At 42.8% G+C, this 20,981-nt stretch overlaps 1 protein-coding gene across 3 annotated transcripts in view; it reads right to left on the bottom strand.

Moving 5' to 3' along the window:
• Window positions 1–20,981, bottom strand: part of LARP1B (La ribonucleoprotein domain family member 1B) — a 579,846-nt gene that overhangs the window by 158,576 nt on the left and 400,289 nt on the right. For all 3 annotated transcript variants that reach the window (XM_029591271.1, XM_029591184.1, XM_029591362.1), the window contains one exon: window positions 20,406–20,762. In XM_029591271.1, coding sequence (XP_029447131.1) covers window positions 20,406–20,762 — 357 coding nt within the window. The remainder of the gene's footprint in view (window positions 1–20,405; window positions 20,763–20,981) is intronic.

The following is a 20,981-nucleotide window of genomic DNA, read 5'->3' as shown; positions in this document are numbered from 1 at the left end:
CTGGGGACAGGCTGCAGATTCTGGCACAACATGACCAACAATAGATTTTTAATTTTCAGACAGTGTCACCTCAAGGCTTGAACTGCAATACTGAATGGGGTGTACAGCTTTAATGAATTGTGATGTCAAACCTCATATCTATGTTCTGTGATGAAGTAGGATGTCTGTATGCCAATGCCAGAAGTCTAAAAGATAAGATGGGAGAGTTAAGAGTGTATAGCAGTGAATGATCAGCGACATAATTGGCTTCTCAGAGACCTGGTGGGAGGAGGATAACCAATGGAACAGTGCTATAATTAGGGTACAAATTATATCGCAATGCTAGGGAGGATCAGCTTGGTGGGGTGGTGGTGCTTTATGTCCGGGAGGGCATAAAGTCCAACAGGATAAAGATCATACAAGTGATTAAATGCAGAGTAGAATCTATATGGATAGAAATCCCATGTGTGTTGAGTAAGAGTATAGTGATTGGAGTATACTACCGTCCACCTGGTCAAAATAGGAAGTCTCAGGGCTCTCCCTCACTGCAGGAGAGCAGTCCGCAGGAGCATGGCCACTAGCTGCAGCATTAACAGTAAAGGCTGAACACAAAATAATAAATCTTAAAAACTCAAGAGCTAACACTTCCAACTTCCATCCAATGGCTGGAGGCAAAGAACACTGACTGAATGTGTTCCATACAACACTTATGTTCTAGTGATGTCATTAGAAAAGAATTTTAGAGCTCTGCCTCCATTTGACTGGATGAGGGGATATACCCATAGATTCGGGACTGGTGGAGCAGAAGGTAATGGAATGGGAGATTACAATTACCCCAATATTGACTGGGTAAATGTAACATCAGGACATGCAAGAGTCATAAAGTTCCTGGATGTAATAAATGATTGCTTCAAGGAGCAATTGGTTCAGGAACCAACAAGAGAGGGAGCTATATTAGATCTAATTCTTAGTGGAATGCAGGATTTGGTGAGAGAGGTAACAGTTATGGGGCCACTTGGCAATAGTGATCATAACATGATCAAATTTGAACTGACTGGAAGGGGGACAATATGTAAATCTACAGCTATAACACTAAATTTTCAAAAGGGAAACTGATAAAATGAGAAAAATAGAAAAATCTGAAAGATGCAGCTGCAAAGGTTAAAAGTGTACAACAAGCAAAATTGCTTACCTTGTAATAGGTGTTATCCCAGGACAGCAGGATGTAGTCCTCACATATGGGTGACGTCGATAATGGAGCCCTATACGGAAAAACTTCTATCAAAGTTTCTATAAACGTTTGACTGGCACAATGTGCCCACTGAGCATGCCCAGCATGCTATGATATTCTCTGCCACAGGGGTTTCCCTTCAGTCGCTTTTGTAGCAATCAGCGTTAGCCAAAAATAAAATAAGAAAATGTAACGGACCCAACTCCGCGGGGTGGCGGGTGGGTTTCTTGAGGACTACATCCTGCTGTCCTGGGATAACACCTATTACAAGGTAAGCAATTTTGCTTTATCCCAGGACAAGCAGGATGCTAGTCCTCACATATGGGTGATTAGCAAGCTAGAGGCAGATTCATTTTGTAGTGAAGCAACACTGAAGTATTGTTGGTGAAAATGAGGCAGCTGAAAATCACAGCAGGTTGGATGTAGAAGGAGTTGGGATTAAACTGAAAACAAGTTATTTAAGACAGATTGTCCATAGGCTGAATCTTGTCATCCTTCTTTGTCCAAACAGTAATGAGCTGCAAAGGTATGAAGAGAACTCCATGTTGCTGCTTTACAGATGTCAAGGATTGGCACTGAACGATAGTGTGCTACTGAGGTTGACATTGCTCTTACTGAATGTGCCTTTACTGGCCCTTGAAGAGGAAGGCCTGCTTTTTCATAGCAAAACTGTATGCAATCTGCTAACCAATTGGATAGAGTATGTTTACCCACTGCTTTGCCCGGTTTATTCGGGTCATAAGAAACAAAAAGTTGGTTGGTTTTCCTGTGGACTGCAGTGCGGTTTAAGTAAAAAGATAACGCACGTTTACAGTCCAAGGTATGTAAGGCCCGTTCTCCTTGGTGAGAATGAGGCCTTGGAAAGAATGTGGGCAAAACTATGGATTGGTTCAAGTGGAATTCCGTAACTACTTTAGGAAGGAATTTTGGATGTGTACGGAGAACCACCCTGTCATGTAGGAACTTCGTATAAGGTGCGTACGTGACAAGTGCTTGTAATGACGTAGGCTAAACGTCATAACCCCTCCACCAGCACCTCCCATACAAGATGAACACACTAAGATACTCTAGAGTCTTGTTTTTTTTGAGAAACCCTTTTCCCAGTTCTTTTGTTGCCGTGTAAAGTTTAAAATAAACATGTCGCGACCTTGTTCAAGTGTTTAAGTTTTGTTCTATGATTTTCTGCTAACAGTTCGATGTATTCTCTGCCACTCTATGTTCCGTGTCCTGTTCGATGTAACAATTTGTTCTACTGTAAAACGGGGTGAAGGCTAATTGCTAAACCTCGGTATATAAAAGCTCCGAAATAAATAAATAAATAATTTACTAACTCTCCTAGCCGAGGTAATGGCTATGAGGAAGATAGTCTTCCATGTGAGAAATTTAAGATCACAGGAATCTATGGGTTCGAAAGGAGAATGTACAAGCCTTGTTAGGACCAGATTCAGGTCCCATTCTGTGACTGGAGGCCGAATTGGTGGCTTAAGTTGAATTAAACCTCTCATAAACCTGCTGACGAAAGGTTGTGTTGAGATTGGTGCATCTCCCATCTTGTTATGGTAAGCAGAGATTGCACTTAAGTGTACTCGTACAGATGAAGTCTGGAGACCAGATTCTGAAAGATGGTATAAATAGTTTAGAAGAGAAGATGTGGAGCAAGTGAAAGGATCAGTATTGTTTTGTTTGCACCACAAGGTGAATCGTTTCCATTTGGAAGAATAATTCTTCCGGGTGGAGGGTTTACGTGAAGCTACAAGCACTTGGGATACATCAGCTGAAAGATTGAAGGGTTGCATGATCAAGCTTTCAACATCCATGCTGTCAGGGATAGGGATTGAAGGTTGGGATGGCGCAACCGACCCTGATCTTGAGTTATGAGAGTTGGAGCTATTCCCAGACGAATTGCATCCTTGACAGAGTGGTTCTCTGTACACATCCAAAATTCCTTCCTAAAGTAGTTACGGAATTCCAATTGAACCACTCTGCCCTGCTGAGGTCGGGGAACTGGTTCCACGGCCCTGGCTCTCAGAAGGGTGGATAATTCTGTTTGTAAGAGTGTGGACTGATTGTTTACTGTCCAAGACAGAGTGGGTGGAGTGTCGCTTGGTACAGTAAGAAAGTCTAAGTGGTACCCTTGAGTGGTGATGGAGAGTACCCATTGGTCTTTGGTAATGGGATTCCAATTGTGTTGAAAGAAAATAATCCGACCTCCTACCGGTAAGCTTGGGATCGGATTGGAGGAGAGGCTGCTGTTTTCTGGTAGAGTCTCAAAACCCCGAAGTAGATCCCGTTTGAGGAGGGGGTTGAGATCTGGCTGTTCTTGGCTGCCTAGGCTGTGATCTTTGAGGCGGCCTAGATGAGCGTCCACGTGTAGGAGGTGGATAATAACGCCTTTGTCTATAATATGGGCGTTTGGAATCCTTTCTTGGGATTCTTCTGGATGATGGCTGAGATTCTTGAGGTATCGAAGATAGCTGTTTCAGAGTTTCTGTATGTACCTTTAACAAGGAAACTGCTTCCTTCACCTTATCCCCGAAGAGGTTGTCCCTGAGACAAGGGAGATCAGCTAGTTTCTCTTGTATCTCAGGCCTCAAATCTGAGACCTTGAGCCATGCCCACCTGCGAGCGCTGATATCCGTTGCCGATAGTCGAGATGCTGTTTCAAAACTATCATACGCTGCATGAACCTCGTGTTTACCAGCCTTTGTGAATTATGTTGGAAACAGGTTCTTGAAGCTGGTCAGGGAGTGTGAGTGATCTCCTGCATTTGTTTCCATAAATTGCGCTGGTATTGTGTCATGAATAGCTGGTAGGCAGCAATCCTGGAGACCAGCATAGATCCTTGAAACATTTTCTTTCCTAGATTATCTAGGAATCTGTTATCCCTTCCCGGTGGAATTGAAGACTGTCTTTAATCTCTTGGCCTTCTTTTGCGCCGACTCAACTACCACTGATTGATGAGGCAGTTGAGCCCTTTGGAAACCTGGGATGTGTTGAACCAGGTATGTTGCATCAGTCCTTTTGTTAACAGGAGGAATTGATCCAGGGTGTTCCCATAGCTCATACATCAGTTCCTGAAGAACTTCGTGGACTGGTATGGCTAAGACCTCCTTCGGTGGGTCTACAAACTGTAACACTTCTAGTGTTTTTTGTCTGACATCTTCTTCTAACTGCAGCTGGAAAGGAATGGTATCCGCCATTTCCTTTATAAAATTAGAAAAAGACAGATCCTCTGGAGGGGATTTTCTGAGTTTCTCCGGGGGAGAAGGCTCCGAGAGGACTTCTTCGTCTGTGGAGACATCGGTATCTGTGTCTGTCCATGTGTCAGGTGTATGGGTTGTTTTGGCTTTCGAAGGCATCGATGGATGAGTCTTAGGCATCGATGGAAATAGTGGAGATTTCGAGGGAATCGGACGGGGAATCCCCAACGGGCCAGGAATGGGATCAGGCATCGGTAATTCCGGAGGAACAACTGGTGTCCTCGGTGGCAATAGTGCTTCCTGAGGTTTTGGAGGAAGAGCATCGATCAGAGCATCCAATTTTGCTAGAATAGGTGCAAAAATGGATAGATCAGGTGCCGGCATCGAAGGAATTTCTGGTGGAACCGATAGTGGCACCGTAATTGGTACCAGTGGTATCGGTGATGTGCCCGGCGATGGTATCGGTAAGGGCATCGAAGGCGTCTCCGATGGAGCCGGGAACGGTGTTGGTATCGGCGTCGATAGAAGAATTGGAGGCATCGGTGGCGATGTCGATGGCGCTGGCCTCGAAGGCTGAGCCGGTCCTGGTATGGTGTCGAGGAGCACATTCCTGACTGCCTGGCGGATATATCCGTCCAGTTCCGCCCGCATAGCTGGTGAAACCAGAGCACCTTTGGGGGGAGGCAGCGATGGCGATTCCGATTCCTCCGCAGAGCCCTGGGGAGGAACGGTTCCCAACACCGATATCGGTGTGGATCGCCGTGGAGTCGAAGGCCTCAAAGGAACCTCTTCCGTCCGAGGTTTCTTAGATGGAGATCCAGAATCCTTCAATGGCTGACCAGTTACTGGATCGATGCCGGAACCGTGAGGCCTTCGATGACGATGCCGATGCTTCTCTTTACCTTTTTCGATGCTCGATGCCGATTTCATCGAAGAAGCTGAGGGGGATGATAAGGATCTATCTCCCGCTTCATCCAGAACTCGTTTTTTAAGGATTACTTTACAAATTGTTCCCGCTGGAGACGTTTGTGTTGACGTTGATGTTGATGGGAGCAACTGAAGACGAAATAGTTGCTCCATTTTCTCCATCCGGAGTCATCGTCCTTTCGGTGTCATCTCTGCGCATTTTTCACAAGATTGGACATTGTGGTCCCCACCAAGACAGAGCATACACTCTAAGTGTGGGTCTGTGATGGACATAGTTCTGCCACAAATAGGGCATTTTTTGAAGCCATAGCCATGGTTAGTCGGACAGCCGTCGACGACTAGGCTAAGAAAAAAACGGCACGGAACCGACGGGAAAAAGAAAAAACTTACCGCGATGGAATTTTATGGGAGACCCTTGCGGAAAGAAGTTTTTCTAAGCTTTTTTTAAGGTATGGTAAATTTACCACACAGGACTCCAAATTAACCATGAGGCTAACAGCTCCACGGAAAAAAGAAGTCTGAAGGGAGACCCCTGTGGCAGAGAATATCATAGCATGCTGGGCATGCTCAGTGGGCACACTGTGCCAGTCAAAAGTTTATAGGAACTTTGATAGAAGTTTTTCCGTATAGGGCTCCATTATCGATGTCACCCATATGTGAGGACTAGCATCCTGCTTGTCCTGGGATAAGTATTGACATTGTTTAAAAATACAATTTTAAAAGTGCAGTCTAGATATATTCCACGCATTAAGAAAAAAGTGGAAGGAAGGCAAAATGATTACCGGCATGGTTAAAAGGTGAGGTGAAAAGCTATTTTAGCCTAAAAGGATCCATCTTAAGAAACTAAGAAAAAACATAAGCATTGACAAGGTAAGTGTAAAACACTGATAAGACAGGCGAAGAGAGAATCTGAAATGAAGTTGGGCGTGTTGGACCATTAGATGACCGAGGAGATAAATGAGCTCTTAGGGATAAGGCCACTGCAGAAAAACGAAATGAATTTTGCTTCTGTTATTACTAATGAGGATGTTGGGGAGATACCAGTTCTGGAGATGGTTTTCAAGGGTGATGAATCAGATAAACTGAACAAAATAACTATGAACTTGGAAGATGTAGTAGGCCAGATTGACAAACTAAAGAGTAGCAAATCACCTGGAATTGTTGGTCTGTACCCCAGGTTTCTGAAGGAATTAAAAAATGGAATATCAGATTTATTAGTTAAAATTTGTAACCTATCATTAAAATCATCCATTGTACCTGAAGACTGGAAGGTGTCCAATATAACCCCAAAATTTAAAAAGGGCTCTAGGGGTGATCTGGGAAACTATAGATCAGTAAGCCTGGCTTCAGTGCTGGGAAAAATAGTGGAAACTATTCTAAACATCAAAATCACAGAGCATATGAGAGAGAGACATGGTTTATTTATTTATTTATTTTATTTAACAGCTTTTAATATACCGGTGTTCGTGCAAGCACATCACACCGGTTTACAATAAACTTGAGAAAGGAGGAAATTACAAAAAACAGGGAGTGGGGGATGGAGCAGGAGCGAAAAAAGGGGGGGGGGGGGGGGGAGAGAGAGGGAGGAAGGTAAGGAGGAAAGAGAGCAGCTGAGCAGGTAAAAGGAACGTAGCAGTATTTACAAGAGAGGTTGCTTAACGGGGTTATACATTGTTGTTTAATTACAGCGGTTAAGGGGGGTAAAAGATTATATAGGGGAGAAAAATGGATGCTTACTTACAACAGTTATGGGATATAATGAAAACTTATTTGAACATTTAAAAACACAAAAATGTAAAATATTAGCTTATTTACAACAGTTATGGTTATAGCAGGTACTAAAAGGGAGCTTGATTTAAGGTTTTTGGCGCAGGTTAAATGTTTTAAAATTGATAATACAGCGGAGGACGGTAATGGGTAGCGCAGGAGTGAGAGGTGGGCTGGGGGGGATATAGGAACAGGTGAGGGGAGGGAGGGGGTGAGGGGGGAGGCTGGGGTGGATGAGGGAGGCTGGGGTGGAATAAGGGAGGAGGGACTAGGGAGGGGCTAGAGGGGGGAGACTGGGTGGACTAGGGGGGAAGGCTACGAGGGGCTGGAGTTGGGGTAAGCCTGCTTGAAGAGCCAGGTCTTAATGCCTTTTTTGAAGATGGGTAGGGAGGGTTCAAGACGGAGGTGTGTAGGGAGGGAATTCCAGAGGACGGGGCCCGCGATGGTGAAGGCTCTTTCTCTGGTGGTGGATAATCGGGCTGTTTGAGGGGGGGGGGTGTGAAGGGTGCCTGTGGAGGTGGATCTTGTCTGGCGGGTTGAGAGGTGGAAGTGGGGCATTTCTTTAAGCCAAGGGGGGTTGTTTTTGTAGAGGGTGTTATGAAGGATGGTAAGGGTTTTGTATTGGGAGTGGAAATGGATGGGCAGCCAGTGTAGGTCTATTAGGATGGGTGTGATATGCTCTCTTTTACGTGTATTGGTAAGGATTCGAGCCATGGCGTTTTGGAGGGTTTGGAGAGGTTTGATGGTGGAGAAAGGGAGGCCTAGTAGCAGGGCGTTACAGTAGTCCACTTTGGAGAAGATGGTGGACTGTAGGACTAGTCTGAAGTCTTGAGTGTGGAGTAGAGGCTTGAGTTTTTTGAGGATCTGAAGTTTGTAGAAACCTGCTTTAAGGAGGGACTTGATGTGAGGTTTGAAATTGAGGTGTTGGTCAAGGGTGACTCCCAGGTCTCTTACGGCGGGGGGGTAGAGTGGGGGAGATGTTAGGGGGCGGTGGTGTGGTGGAGGAATCATGCTCAGATTGCTTGGATATAAAGAGTAGTTCGGTTTTAGTTGCATTGAGAGCAAGGTGAAGGTCGGTTAGTAGGGCGTTGATGGTGACTAGGCAAGATTCCCAAAAAAGGATGGTTTCATTGAGGGTTTTTTGAATGGGTATGAGTATTTGTACGTCATCGGCGTATAGGAAGAAGTTCAGGCCTAGGTTTGAGAGTAGGTTGCAGAGGGGGAGGAGGTATATATTGAAGAGGGTAGAGGAAAGGGAAGATCCTTGGGGAACGCCTTGTCTGAGGGGGACGTGGCCGGATTCAAAGTTTTCGAGTTTTATAAGGTATTCTCTGTTAGTGAGGTAAGAGGTGAGCCAGTCCAGTGCTGTGTCGGTGACTCCTATCTCTGTCAAGCGTGTGATAAGGATTTGATGATTGACAGTGTCGAAGGCTGCCGATATGTCTAGTAGGGCCAGTAGGTAGGATTTTCCTTGGTCAAGTCCGATGAGTATGGCATCAGTGATGGCTAAGAGGAGATTCTCGGTACTTCGGCCTTTCCGAAAACCAAATTGTGAAGGGTGTAGGAGGTTGTGGTCCTCGAGATAGTCGGTGAGCTGGGTATTGACTACTTTCTCGAGGACTTTCGCAAGGAAGGGTAGGTTGGAGATGGGCCGATAGCTTGCAGGGTCAGAGGGGTCAAGGGATGGTTTTTTTAGGAGGGGTTTCACAACGGCGAGTTTGAGGGGATCTGGCACTTTGCCGAAGGTGAGGGAGCAGTTAATAATGTTGGCTAGGGGTTTGGCGATGGTGGTGGGTATGGAGAGGAGGGTTTTGGAGGGGATTGCATCTAGGAAGTGTGTGGCCGGTTTCATTTTTTTAAGGATGGTCTCGATTTCTAGCGTGGAGGTGGGGTCGAAGGCTTTGATGCAGGAGCTATTGTGTTTTGGGGAGGGGGGTGTGGTCATGGGGTGGTGGGGGAAACGTAGGAGGATACTGGAGATTTTGTGCTGGAAGTATTTAGCAAGATCGTCGCATTTTTTCTTGGAGCTTTCTTCCGTCGTAGCAGGGTGGGGGGTTTTAGTGAGGTTATTGACGTAGGAGAAGAGGGCATTGGCGTTGAATTGTAGGTCGTGAATTTTTTTGGCATGGAAGTCCCTTTTGGCATTGGTTGTGGCTTGTCGGTAGTTGTGCAGTGATTGCTTATACACTGCTTTATGTTGGGAGGAGGGGTTTAATGTAACACAGCATAGATTTACCCAAGAGAAATTTTGCTTCACAAATCTGCTTCATTTTTTTGAAAGGGTTAATAAACATGTGGATAAAGGTGAACCAGTAGATTTAGTGTATTTGGATTTTCAGAAGGCATTTGAAAAGACCCTCATGAGAGGCTTCTAAGAAAAATAAAAAGTCATGGGATCGGAGGCGATGTCCTTTTGTGGATTACAAACGAGTTAAAAGACAAGGAACAGTAAGATTAAATGGTCAATTTTCTCAGTGGAAAAGGGTAAACAGTGGAGTGCCTCAGGGATCTGTACTTGGACCGGTGCTTTTCAATATATTTATAAATTATCTGGAAAGGAATACGACGAGTGAGGTAATCAAATTTGCAGATGATACAAAATTATTCAGAGTAGTTAAATCTCAAGCAGATTGTGATAAATTGCAGGAGGACTTTGCAAGACTGAAGACTGGGCATCCAAATAGCAGATGAAATTTAATGTGGACAAATACAAGGTGATGCATATAGGGGAAAAATAACCCATTCTGTAGTTACACGATGTTAGGTTCCATATTAGAAGCTACTACCCAGGAAAAAGATCTCGGCTTCATAGTGGATAATACATTGAAATAGTCAGTTGAGTGTGCTGCAGCAGTAAAAAAAAAAAGCAAACAATGTTAGGAATTATTAGGAAGGGAGTGGTGCATAAAACGGAAAATGTCATAATGCCTCTGTATTGCTTCTTGGTGAGACCGCACCTTGAGTACTGTATAGAATTTTGGTTACTGCATCTCAAAAAAGATATAGTTGCACTGGAGAAGGTTCAGAGACGGACGACAAAAATGATAAAGGGGATGGAATGGCTCCCCTATGAGAAAAGGCTAAAGAGCTTAGGGCTGTTCAGCTTGAAGAAGAGTCAGCTGAAGGGGGATATGATAGAGGTTTAGAACAGGTAAATGTGAATCGGTTATTTACTCTTTTGGATAATAGAAGGATTAGTGGGCACTCCATGAAGTTAGTAAGTAGCACATTTAAAATTAATCAGAGAACATTCTCTCACTCCATGCACAATTAAGCTCTGGAATTTGTTGCCAGAGGATATGGTTAGGGCAGTTAGTGTAGATGGGTTTAAAAATGGTTTGGATAATTTCTTGGACAAGTCCATTAACTGATATTAATCAAGTTGACTTAGAGAATAACCACTGCTATTACTGGCATTAGTAACATTGGATCTACTTAGTGTTTGGATACTTGCCAGGTACTTGTAACCTGGATTGGCCACTGCTGAAAATAGGATGCTGGACTTGATGGACCCTTGGTCTGTCCCAGTATGGCAACTTATGTTCTTATATTTAATGTTTTGTGATGACATGGAGGAATGTGGTTGATAAAAAGATCTTTAAAACTTGTTTCTAGATGGTTTTACCCCCCTTTTCTACAAAAAATACAGGCCCATTTTACAGGGTCCTCTAGCACAAATGTTCAACAAATTCGGGAGGGGGTAACCTGTTACCTTTTGGAAATGTGGCGGGTATCACCCTCCTTCCAAAGTGGGGGAAAGACCCCACGAACTGTGCCTCATATAGGCCCATTTCATTAATCAATATAGATTTGAAAATATTGGCCAAAATATTGGCGTTTCGACTGCGCGGGAGAATAGATGGGCTTATTCACACCAATCAAACCGGATTTATGCCGGGCCGGACAACAGCAGATATCAGGAAATTGATAAACTTGATCCCCAGTTCCAAACTAGTGGATACACCGGCAAATTTTTCTGACTATAGACGCCGAAAAGGCCTTTGATCATGTGTATTGGCCTTTATTGTTTGCAGTTATGGAAAAGGTTGGAGACCAAAACTGGTGAGTAGTATGTTATACTCGGCCCTCTCCCCCATTCGGTATCTGCGAGTATTCTCAACTGGACAAACCAATAAGGTCTTTCACCGCTGGGAAGAGAGAGGGGCCTCACTAGCTTGGAACAGGTGTGGAATAATGGGATGTTATTATTTGAGCAATTGCAACAAACATACGGCCTGCCCAAGACAGAGTTTTTAGCATATGCCCAGCTAAGGCATTTTATTTCTAGGAGTGGAGTTAAACCCGACTGGCAACAGGGGCCTTCCATTTTTGAGGGATATTGCATTCTGGCGGGCAAAATGCAGAAAATTATCTCTAAGGTTTATCAGTTATTGGTGGGAGGGGATTCTCAGACCGCAAATCATTTAACAGCATGGGAGACAGATCTGGGAACCACCTGGGATCGGGGTAAATGGGAGGAATGTTTTCGTAATCTAGGACGGACCTCAATGTCAGCGGCCATGATGGAGAACTACATCTGCAATTAACCTAGAGGAGTGTTATACCTCTATACTCAGTCCTCACACAAGGGTGACATCATCGGATGGAGCCCAGCACGGAAAGCTTATGTCAAAGTTTCTGGAACTTTGACAAGGCACATTGAGCATGCCCAGCATGCCCTATTCCACGTGCCCACGTGGGGTCCCTCTTCAGTCTCGTAACATAGAATTAAAATAAGATAAAATAAAAATAGGAGAAACCCAACTCCACAGGGTAAAGGGCGGGTTTTGGGAGGATTAACTTCATGCTGTCCTAGGAGAGCACCTGTAACCAACTCTGCTTTCTCCTAGGACATGCAGAATGGTAATTAATATTTTTTATTGAAATTTTCATAATATACAAATTAAATATAAATTCAATTAAACAATAACAATTTTCTTTAAACATTTACAATTAAAATATAATTTGTAATTCTTTTTCAATTATTAATTCTCCCAACTATTATTACTAATTCCACCCAACTATTTTCCCCCTTTATTACTAAATCCTCCCAACTACTTTCCTTAAATACTTTTCCTTATATTTATAATAAAGAATTGGTTCTAACCAGTCTCGCTGACCTCCTTGCTGAGAAGGGCAGGTCTGAAGTGCTGGCAGAGAGTTGTTGGAGGGTCTCATGGTGGACTCGCAACTGGGCTACCGCATCTCTCACCTTATCTCTGAAAAGATTCTCTCCTATACACGGCAAGTCAGCAAGTCTTTCCTGTACCTCCGGTCAGAGATCTGAGGCCTGCAGCCATGCCATTCTGCGAGTGCCGATTACCACTGTAGAAACTCTTGATGCCGATTCGAAATCATCATAGGTTGTATGAACCTCGTGTTTTCCGCACTCCAGGCCCTTCTGCACCAGTGACATGAAGATGTTTTGCTGCTATTGAGGTAGCTACTCAGCTGCCTCCTGCCCTTGCTTCCAGAGGTTCTGCGAATACTGGCTCATGTAGAGCTCGTAGGAGGCAATGCGTGCAAATAGCATGGCTCCCTGGAATACTTTCCTCCCAGGAGTGTCCATTGCCCTGTGATCCTTCCCCAGGGCTGCCAAGATATGGGTCTGAGCTTCTTGGCCCTCAAGAGCGGATTCGACCACCAGGGGTCATATGGAGCCTCATCCTCACTGTAGTCCACAGGAGATGAGGTCCTAGGTGATCGGCCTTCGTCCAGAGGCATGGGCACAAGTGCCGGCTCTGCTGGACGGGGGGCTGCAGGCCTCGGTGTCCATGCTGCCCTTGATGGAGCTTCCTCCTCAGAGGAACCAGCAACGAGTACTGTATTGGTTGGGGGAAGCATTGGTACCTTGCTGGGCATCGGACTCCTGGAAACAGAAGCCAGCTGGGTCGGTAATGCACCAATGAGCACATTGAGCTGTTCCAGAACAGAGAACGTGGGCATCAGTACCGTCTGTGCCACAGAAACGACGCCCTGAAGTGCTCACGCCACCAACAGCTGGACTCCTCACTCCAGTTCCTCCTCAAAAGTTGCCAATGCCAAAACTGACTGGGAGGCAGGAGGGGTGGCCAGATCTTGCTTGGATCCCTGAGGTGGATCAGTGACTGGCACAGACCCCCAGCATCGATGGAGAATTGGCAGTTCTTGTGGCTTCGAGGGCATCACGACATGAGCTGGCACCTCCCTGAGTCCGGCACCGTGCATAGACGATGCTTCATTTGCAGATGCTTTCTGTGTGACCCTTGATGCTTGGCCCTGTCTTTTCCCAGTGCCAATGTTGATGATGAACCAGACATCCTGGACCTGGAAGAGAGACAGAGATGGTCCCCAGCGTCCCTATCCACCAGCGGCATCGACAGAACCAACAGCCCCCACCGATGTCAATGGCGCAGTGTCCATCAGTGCAGGTGCTGCTGATGCTGATTTCACTGATTTCGATGTCGATGGCTCAGACTTCCTCGACCTGAAGAGCTTCTCCATCTTATCGAGTTGAGCATGACATCCTTTGGGGGTCATCTGGGCACACAAGCGTCATGTGATGCCCCCAGGCAGAGGACACATACCTCATAGGAGTCCATGATGAATATGGTTCTCAGACACTGGGGGCATTGTCAAAAACCAGACGAGGCCATGACGAATGAAAATAAAGGGGAAAAAACAGAGCGGTGTTGGCAGGCAGTCAAAGCCAGCAGGCACCAAGGCACCACCGCCACGGACGGAATGGAGTGAAAATAAACTTACCGAAAACACTGAAAAGCCTGAGGAGCCTACAGGGAGACAGAGGGATCCAGTATTAGAGAAACGTGACAAAAGACAAAATTAACCAATGAAAAATTTTTCCAAGGCAAGTTACAAAGGAAAAGCCATGAGCGCCCTTAACCACGAGGTGAAAGCTCCGCAGAAAAAAAAAAGATTGAAGAGGTATGTATGGAATAGGGCATGCTCAGTGTACCTAGTCAAAGTTCCAGAAACTTTGACATAGGTTTTCCGTGCCGGGCTCCATCCAATGATGTCACCCATGTACGAGGACTACCATCCTGCTTGTCCTAGGAGAAATGATCGATATGGGGAGGCAGGTAGAAGTGCTGAAAAGCGGAATATAAAAATCTAAAATAAAATAAAACAAATAGATTGGATGCCCAGGCCAACTCCATTAATTGTTTACAGAACGAACAGAAAGTCTTAAAATCACAATGTGAACTAGTTCACCACAAATTAGAAGATCTTGAAAATAGATCATGCAGCTGCAAATTATGATTTCAGAGATTGCCAGAGATTCCCGGGCATGGGGAATGTGCATCGGTAATGTTTAGCATCTGTAGAGCTATATTAAAGTAAGAGTCAGATCATCAGGATTCAGATCTCCTGACTGAACCGGAGAGAGCTCATCATGCTCTTGGCCAACTTATACTCAACAAGCCAAAGGATATTCTAGCATGAATCCATAGCTACAGCTTAAAAGATTATGTATATAAAATTGCAAATGGTATGGAAGTGGGAGGGCCAGGAGATTATATCTGCTGATATACCCCAAATCACCCTCTGTAATCGGCAAGACCTCAGAGACATTACAGCATTTCTTCGTAAGGAAAATAGATACAGTTAGTTGCATCCATTTGGACTGTTTACCATAAAAAGGACTTCGTCCAGGGTCAAGAAGGCAGATGAAGCAGTAGCGGTTTTGAAGGAAGCTGGATATTCTAATATCATCAGGAGCCAGGTTCATGTATGAGTGCCACTGCAAAAGGACGATATCCCAAGATGGCAACGTTTGGCAAGGGTGGCAGGCATCTACCAAGGAATTCTGGAGGGTCTGCTTCCTCTAAAGAGGCCACTTGAAAGACACAAATATATAAATTCTGCCTTGCTATTTAAGGGAAGGAAATCATATTTATGTGACTTGCACCTGAGTTTACTGTTCTGATATTTCCAGTAGTAGTTTATTTTCGAAAAATGTTTCCGATATTGTAAGTAGGGAAATATTTCCTATTTTCATCATTTAGGGTGAAATATGGTCCACCAGTTGTGGAGGGCTAGCTTGGATTTGGGTCCATCTGGGTTGATGACTATTTCCTCCTATGAAAGAAGCAGATCTGCAGGGTGTTAAGCAGTTCATAGAGGGTCAAGGATACGTGGACGTTAGAGATTGGGGTGGAGGGGGTGGAAGGGAAACAGGTTTGTACAAGGAATTGTTTTATTATGGGGAGTGGGACTATTGCTGAGGGGAGGGGAAATTGTTATATCGGGAAATGTCTGGGTACTGAAGTGGGACAGTTGGAGGATAGTAGGGACATAATGAATGAGAGAGGGTGTACAGTAAGGAAGGCACAAGAGTCAGAGATATCTAGTGACTGTATTTTGAGAATGTCACATTTTAAATTACTATCAATGAGTGTGAAGGATTTAAATATCTATCGGAAACAGCTATTATACAAAGAATTAGATGGGTTACAGACAGCAAGGGTGATGACAAAGGAGACCCACTTGAAAGGCAGACACAAGCATTTGATGAAATCTGATAAATACCATCAGATTTTAGACTGCTTGTACCAAACAAAGAAAATAGACTGGTGTAGGGATTCCTTTTGCTAAGGATTTTCTCTTTGAATTGAAATGATGCATAAAGGACCCTTTAGGTAGATATGTTCTCTTACTGGTTATTGTGGTAGGGCGAGGGAAGACACATACTGGTTAACATTTTCCCAATAAGGCTCAAGGGTTTTATTTTATTCTCTAGGGGAGCTATTAATTAATTCATTAATTAATTTCTTTTTTTATAGCGGTTTTAGTGGTTACATCATACCGATTTACATCCAAACTGAAGGTAGAAAATACATCAAACAGGGATAGAGGATGGGACTACAGGAACAGGAGAGGAGGGTAGCCGGAAACTGGCAAACAAGGAATCAGACTATAGAAAATAAGTTAAACAGTGTAACATGACATAACAAATGGGTTCAATTCACATACTGATGCTGCAAGAGGGGTTGAGATGCAAGGGATCTACTCAGGGTAAGCCTGTTTGAAAATGAGGGTTGAAGGCCACTTACTTATCAGGGGTGATTTCAATCTCACTAGGAACCCCACTTTAGATAATTCATCTGGACGACGCTCTGACTCCCAATAGATGTGCAATAAACAACTCATCATTGGACAGATGGGATTCAATAGATGTGTAGAGGACCCGTAAATCCCAAACTGAGGAATTATACTTTTTCTTGTCCCCATAATTCATATTTTAGAATTGACATCATTCTGGTGGATAAAGGATTGGTTAACAGAGCTAATGAGGCAGTTATTGAATCAATCACATGGTCCGATCATGTTCCAGTGTGGGTTGACAGTGTTTATAAATTATGATAGAGGGAAACATTACTGGCAGTTAAATGACTTTATTGGAAGACGAGGAATATGCCACACAATTGACAGCAGAAATTCAAGAATACTTGAGATTAAATGAAAACACCTCCCCTATTATATGGGATTGCTTAAAGGCTATGGTTAGAGGTAAATTGATTTCCAGAGTTTTCTATAAACAAAAAAAAGCAGGGAATTATTGAAGAGTCAGACTTCAAGGATGGAACAAATACATAAGACGACATTAATGCATTCTGTTCTTTGCCAACTGTATGCAGCCAGGGATAAGCTATTGAAGTTAGATACAGACACTAATGCACATACATTGGAATTAGAATGAAGAACTTTTTTTTGAGGGTTGCAACAAAGCTGGAAAACTATTGGCTCATAAATTAAAGAAAAGGAGTATTCAGAACAATGTATAAGATTAAAGACAACAATGGGGCAATGTTAACTGCAAATAGAGATATTAGATTACGTTTCTTGCAATTTTATTCTGAATTATATAGTAAAAACTGTGTGATTGAAACAGCAGAGATAGATCAATATTTGAATGGTATCAGCTTGCTGGCTATAACAGATTCCCATCAAGTAATGTTAGATAAGGAAATATCGCTGTTAGAGGTTGCAGTGGTCATTAAAAACCTGAAACCTGGAAAATCTCCAGCTTTTTAAAGATTCACTGCAAAATTATATTAACAATTTTCCCTTTAATTGCTCCTTTGACTCAGATGTTTAATTTTTTAAAGAAATGAATGTTCTCTCTTTCTGGATTCTAATATAGCCGGTATAACTATCTTGGATAAGCCCAGCAGAGATCCGACAGTTTGTAGGTTCTACCATCCAATTTCGCTTATTAATTTACTACTAAAATTTTAGCCAAAATTTTTAGATGACCTAATCATCTATAATTCACTTGGACCAGGTAGATTTTATTCTGGGGCGCATGAATGCAGACAATGTCACAAAATAGTGGACATTATGTGGTGGGTGAAAAGGGAAGGTATTCCTTCATTATTTCTTACAGTGAATGCTGAGAAGGCATTTGATATGGTCCATTGGCTTTTTCTTTTTAAACCCTTGGAAAAGATGAAATTTGGGACTTTTATTATACAATGGATATGCAATTGGATTTGCATAAAGCATTTATTAAAGTAAATGGGCAATATTCAGATAAATTTAATGTGGGATGTGATATGAGACAGGGATGCCCATTATTTCCTTTACTCTGTGCAATTTTTTTTTTAGAACCATTTGCAACTAAAGTTCGAGCTAATCCCAAAATTGAGAGAGTTCAAATTGGAGAATATTCGTCCAAATGATCACTTTTTGTGGATGCTATACTCTTCACAATTACAAACCCATTAAGGGCTTTGGAGGGAGTAATGGAAGAAATGGATAAGTTCATTATTGTCTCTGGATTTAAGATAAATTGGGACAAATCTGAAATACTGAATATTACTGCCCCTATAGAAAAAGAATGATGGATGAGGACAAATTTTCCATTTAAATGGGCTAACCATAATATTAAATATCTTGAAGTATATTTAGGAAAAGGGGTGGAGGATGTGTTTCATCTCAACTATCTACCACTGCCTTCTTGTGAAACTAAAGATTTGGAAGGGTGGGATAGTTATCACATCTCTTGGTTAGGCAGAATTACCTCGGTAAAAATGATCATCTCACCCAGACTCTGCCTATATGGGTTTCTAATGGCATGTTTAAAATATGGCAAAGACGAATCATGCATTATATATGGCAACAGAGGCCACCTAGGATGGCAAGATTAGTATTATTCCACTCTTAATTAAGAGGTAGACTGAGAATACCTAATATCATCTGGTCTTATGGGGCCACACAATTAAGGGCAATTGTGAATTGGCATTAGAGGAGAGGAGATGAAACAATGGGTATGCTTAAAAAAGACCATGATAGGTTTAATGCCTCCAAAGAGGTCCTAGCGATCTATAGGAAGTTTACCCCCTACATTGCAAAATAGATTAAATATTTTATCACAGTGGAGAATAGACTGGTTGGTAATGAAGATTATTTTTTGAGTACTTCATTGTATCATAATGTATTATTCCCACCAGGTTTGCCCCTTAATACATTTTGAAACCGGAAAGAACAAGGGGTGGCTAGGTTGGAGCACATCTGGGAAATGGGAGGATAATGGATTTTGTCTATTTGGAAAGCAAGAATAATTTACCTAAGAAGGAAGTTTTCACACATATACAACTCAGACATTTTATAGGAGCAGTTAAAATGAAAGAAAACTTATTAGGGAAATTCTACTTTGAAATTTAACGTGTTGTAATGCGGATACGATAAAAGGGGTTATATCAAAGATATACTGTATGTTATTTAGAATCAAGAATTTTGTGAATTTCCTACTCATATTAAGGCCTGGGAAAAGGATTTTGGTGAAGTTTTACCTGAAGAGTTTTCCCTTATTAGAAAGGGAATGGTGAATAAAACGGAAAATGTCATAATGCCGCTGTATCGCTCCACCGCACCTTGAATACTGTGTACAATTCTGGTCGCTGCATCTCAAAAAAGATATAATTGCGATGGAGAAGGTACACAGAAGGGCTACCAAAATGATAAGGGGAATGGAACAGCTCCCCTATGAGGAAAGACTAAAGAGGTTAGGACTTTTCAGCCTGGAGAAGAGACGGCTGAGGGGGGATATGATAGAGGTGTTTAAAATCATGAGATGTCTAGAACGGGTAGATGTGACTCGGTTATTTACTCTTCCAGATTATAGAAAGACTAGGGGGCACTCCATGAAGTTAGCATGTGGCACATTTAAAAAAAATCGGAGAAAGTTCTTTTTCACTCAACGCACAATTAAACTCTGTTATTTGTTGCCAGATGATGTGGTTAGTGCAGTTAGTATAGCTGTGTTTAAAAAAGGATTGGATAAGTTCTTGGAGAAGTCCATTACCTGCTATTAATTGACTTAGAAAATAGCCACTGCTATTTCTATCAACAGTAACATGGAACAGACTTAGTTTTTGGGTACTTGCCAGGCTCTTATTGACCTGGATTGGCCACTGTTGGAAACAGGATGCTGGGCTTGATGGACACTTGGTCTGACCCAGCATGCCATGCCAGCATGGCATGTTCTTATGTTCTTATCTCAGTAGGATTATGGTTTATAAAAAATGGAACCTTGGTAAATTCGAAAAAACTCTGGCTTGTTACTTACGAAGAAAGAAGAACACGTGCTTAAGGTATGACGTGATCTATTTAGATGTGGAAGATGATATATTGGGCTAACAAACTTCGCTTGCACTTCTCTGTGGGTAATATATACTGGTGTTAAATGTCTCCTCATTAGATATCAATGGGTCAGATTATTCATGGAGTTAAGGTATGGGTGGGAGGGAGTTTCATTTGGAATTTTGGATGTTTTGCACATGAGGTTTTTTATGCTTTGGAAAATATGAAACTTATTGGTGATTATGTGTCTGAGGGCATGTCCTTTATTATTGTATGCTGATACAATACTCCTCATGATGTCATATGTGATGGGATATATATCTTTTGGTACAATTTTATTTGTATATTTGCCTCTGTTTTGTATGAATAAAGTTTGAATTTAAAAAAAGTATGCAGCAGTGTTCCTGTCTGACAGTGTTATGTCGTCTGGTGGGTCTTGCTGGATTCAGAAAGGTCTTTGAATGTGGGGCCCTCATTCAAAGCGTCCCTTTATTCATTAAATATTTTTCCAGATATCAACTATTGTAAAACAATTTCGTTATACTGTAATATTCATACATAATTCATGGGAAATGAATTAGTAATCATCTTAGCCCCCCATGTGGAAATTTAAAGATTTTAAATATTCTTTCCTTCACAGACAATCCTGGCTTTTGAGCACTCATTTTAAATCCCATGAGATTTTTAATAGTTTAATTGCATGACCAAAAGCTTACCTTTAAAGTGGACTCATTCTCACCCCCATCCATCCACAAATCCTGTTCGTAGTAGTATAGGCCGTCATTAATGACTTTCCCAAGTTCAGAGGTCATCTTTGCACGGGACACATGGTTGCCGGTGCGATCTCCACCAGGATGTTTCCGCAGATGAGGCGGGGTCTGCGTCACTATCAAAATCTTGTTCAGGTCCTGGTCATCAATTTCATAGTCCGAGTCATCATCAGACCAGTCTGTAAAGTTGTTCTTGCGGCCCTCCATTTGCTGCATCTCTTCATCAAACATAAAATCCAGCTCCTCCTGTTCCTCAGCTGGTGGTGGCTGCTTTGAGGTTTGTGGGGAATTAGGCACAGAATCCTGTAGGAGCAACAAGACTGTATTTTAGTTTTGTTTGAAGCACTAAATGCCACATTTTTTTTTTTTAACAGCAAACAGCAAGGTGAATTTGAGAAATTTACACATCAACATCAGTTCTGGCCATGCGCATTAAGGTAGAAAAGAACATGGCATTTGCTGATAGCTGAAAAGGAGTGCAGCACAGCCCTGGTGAACACATCACACATATCAGACTGAAAT

This window comes from Rhinatrema bivittatum, chromosome 1 (genome assembly GCF_901001135.1).
Source record: "Rhinatrema bivittatum chromosome 1, aRhiBiv1.1, whole genome shotgun sequence".
Lineage (NCBI taxonomy): Eukaryota > Metazoa > Chordata > Amphibia > Gymnophiona > Rhinatrematidae > Rhinatrema > Rhinatrema bivittatum.
The sequence above is the reverse complement of the archived record's forward strand: the minus strand, read 5'-3'. Positions and strand labels throughout refer to the sequence as shown.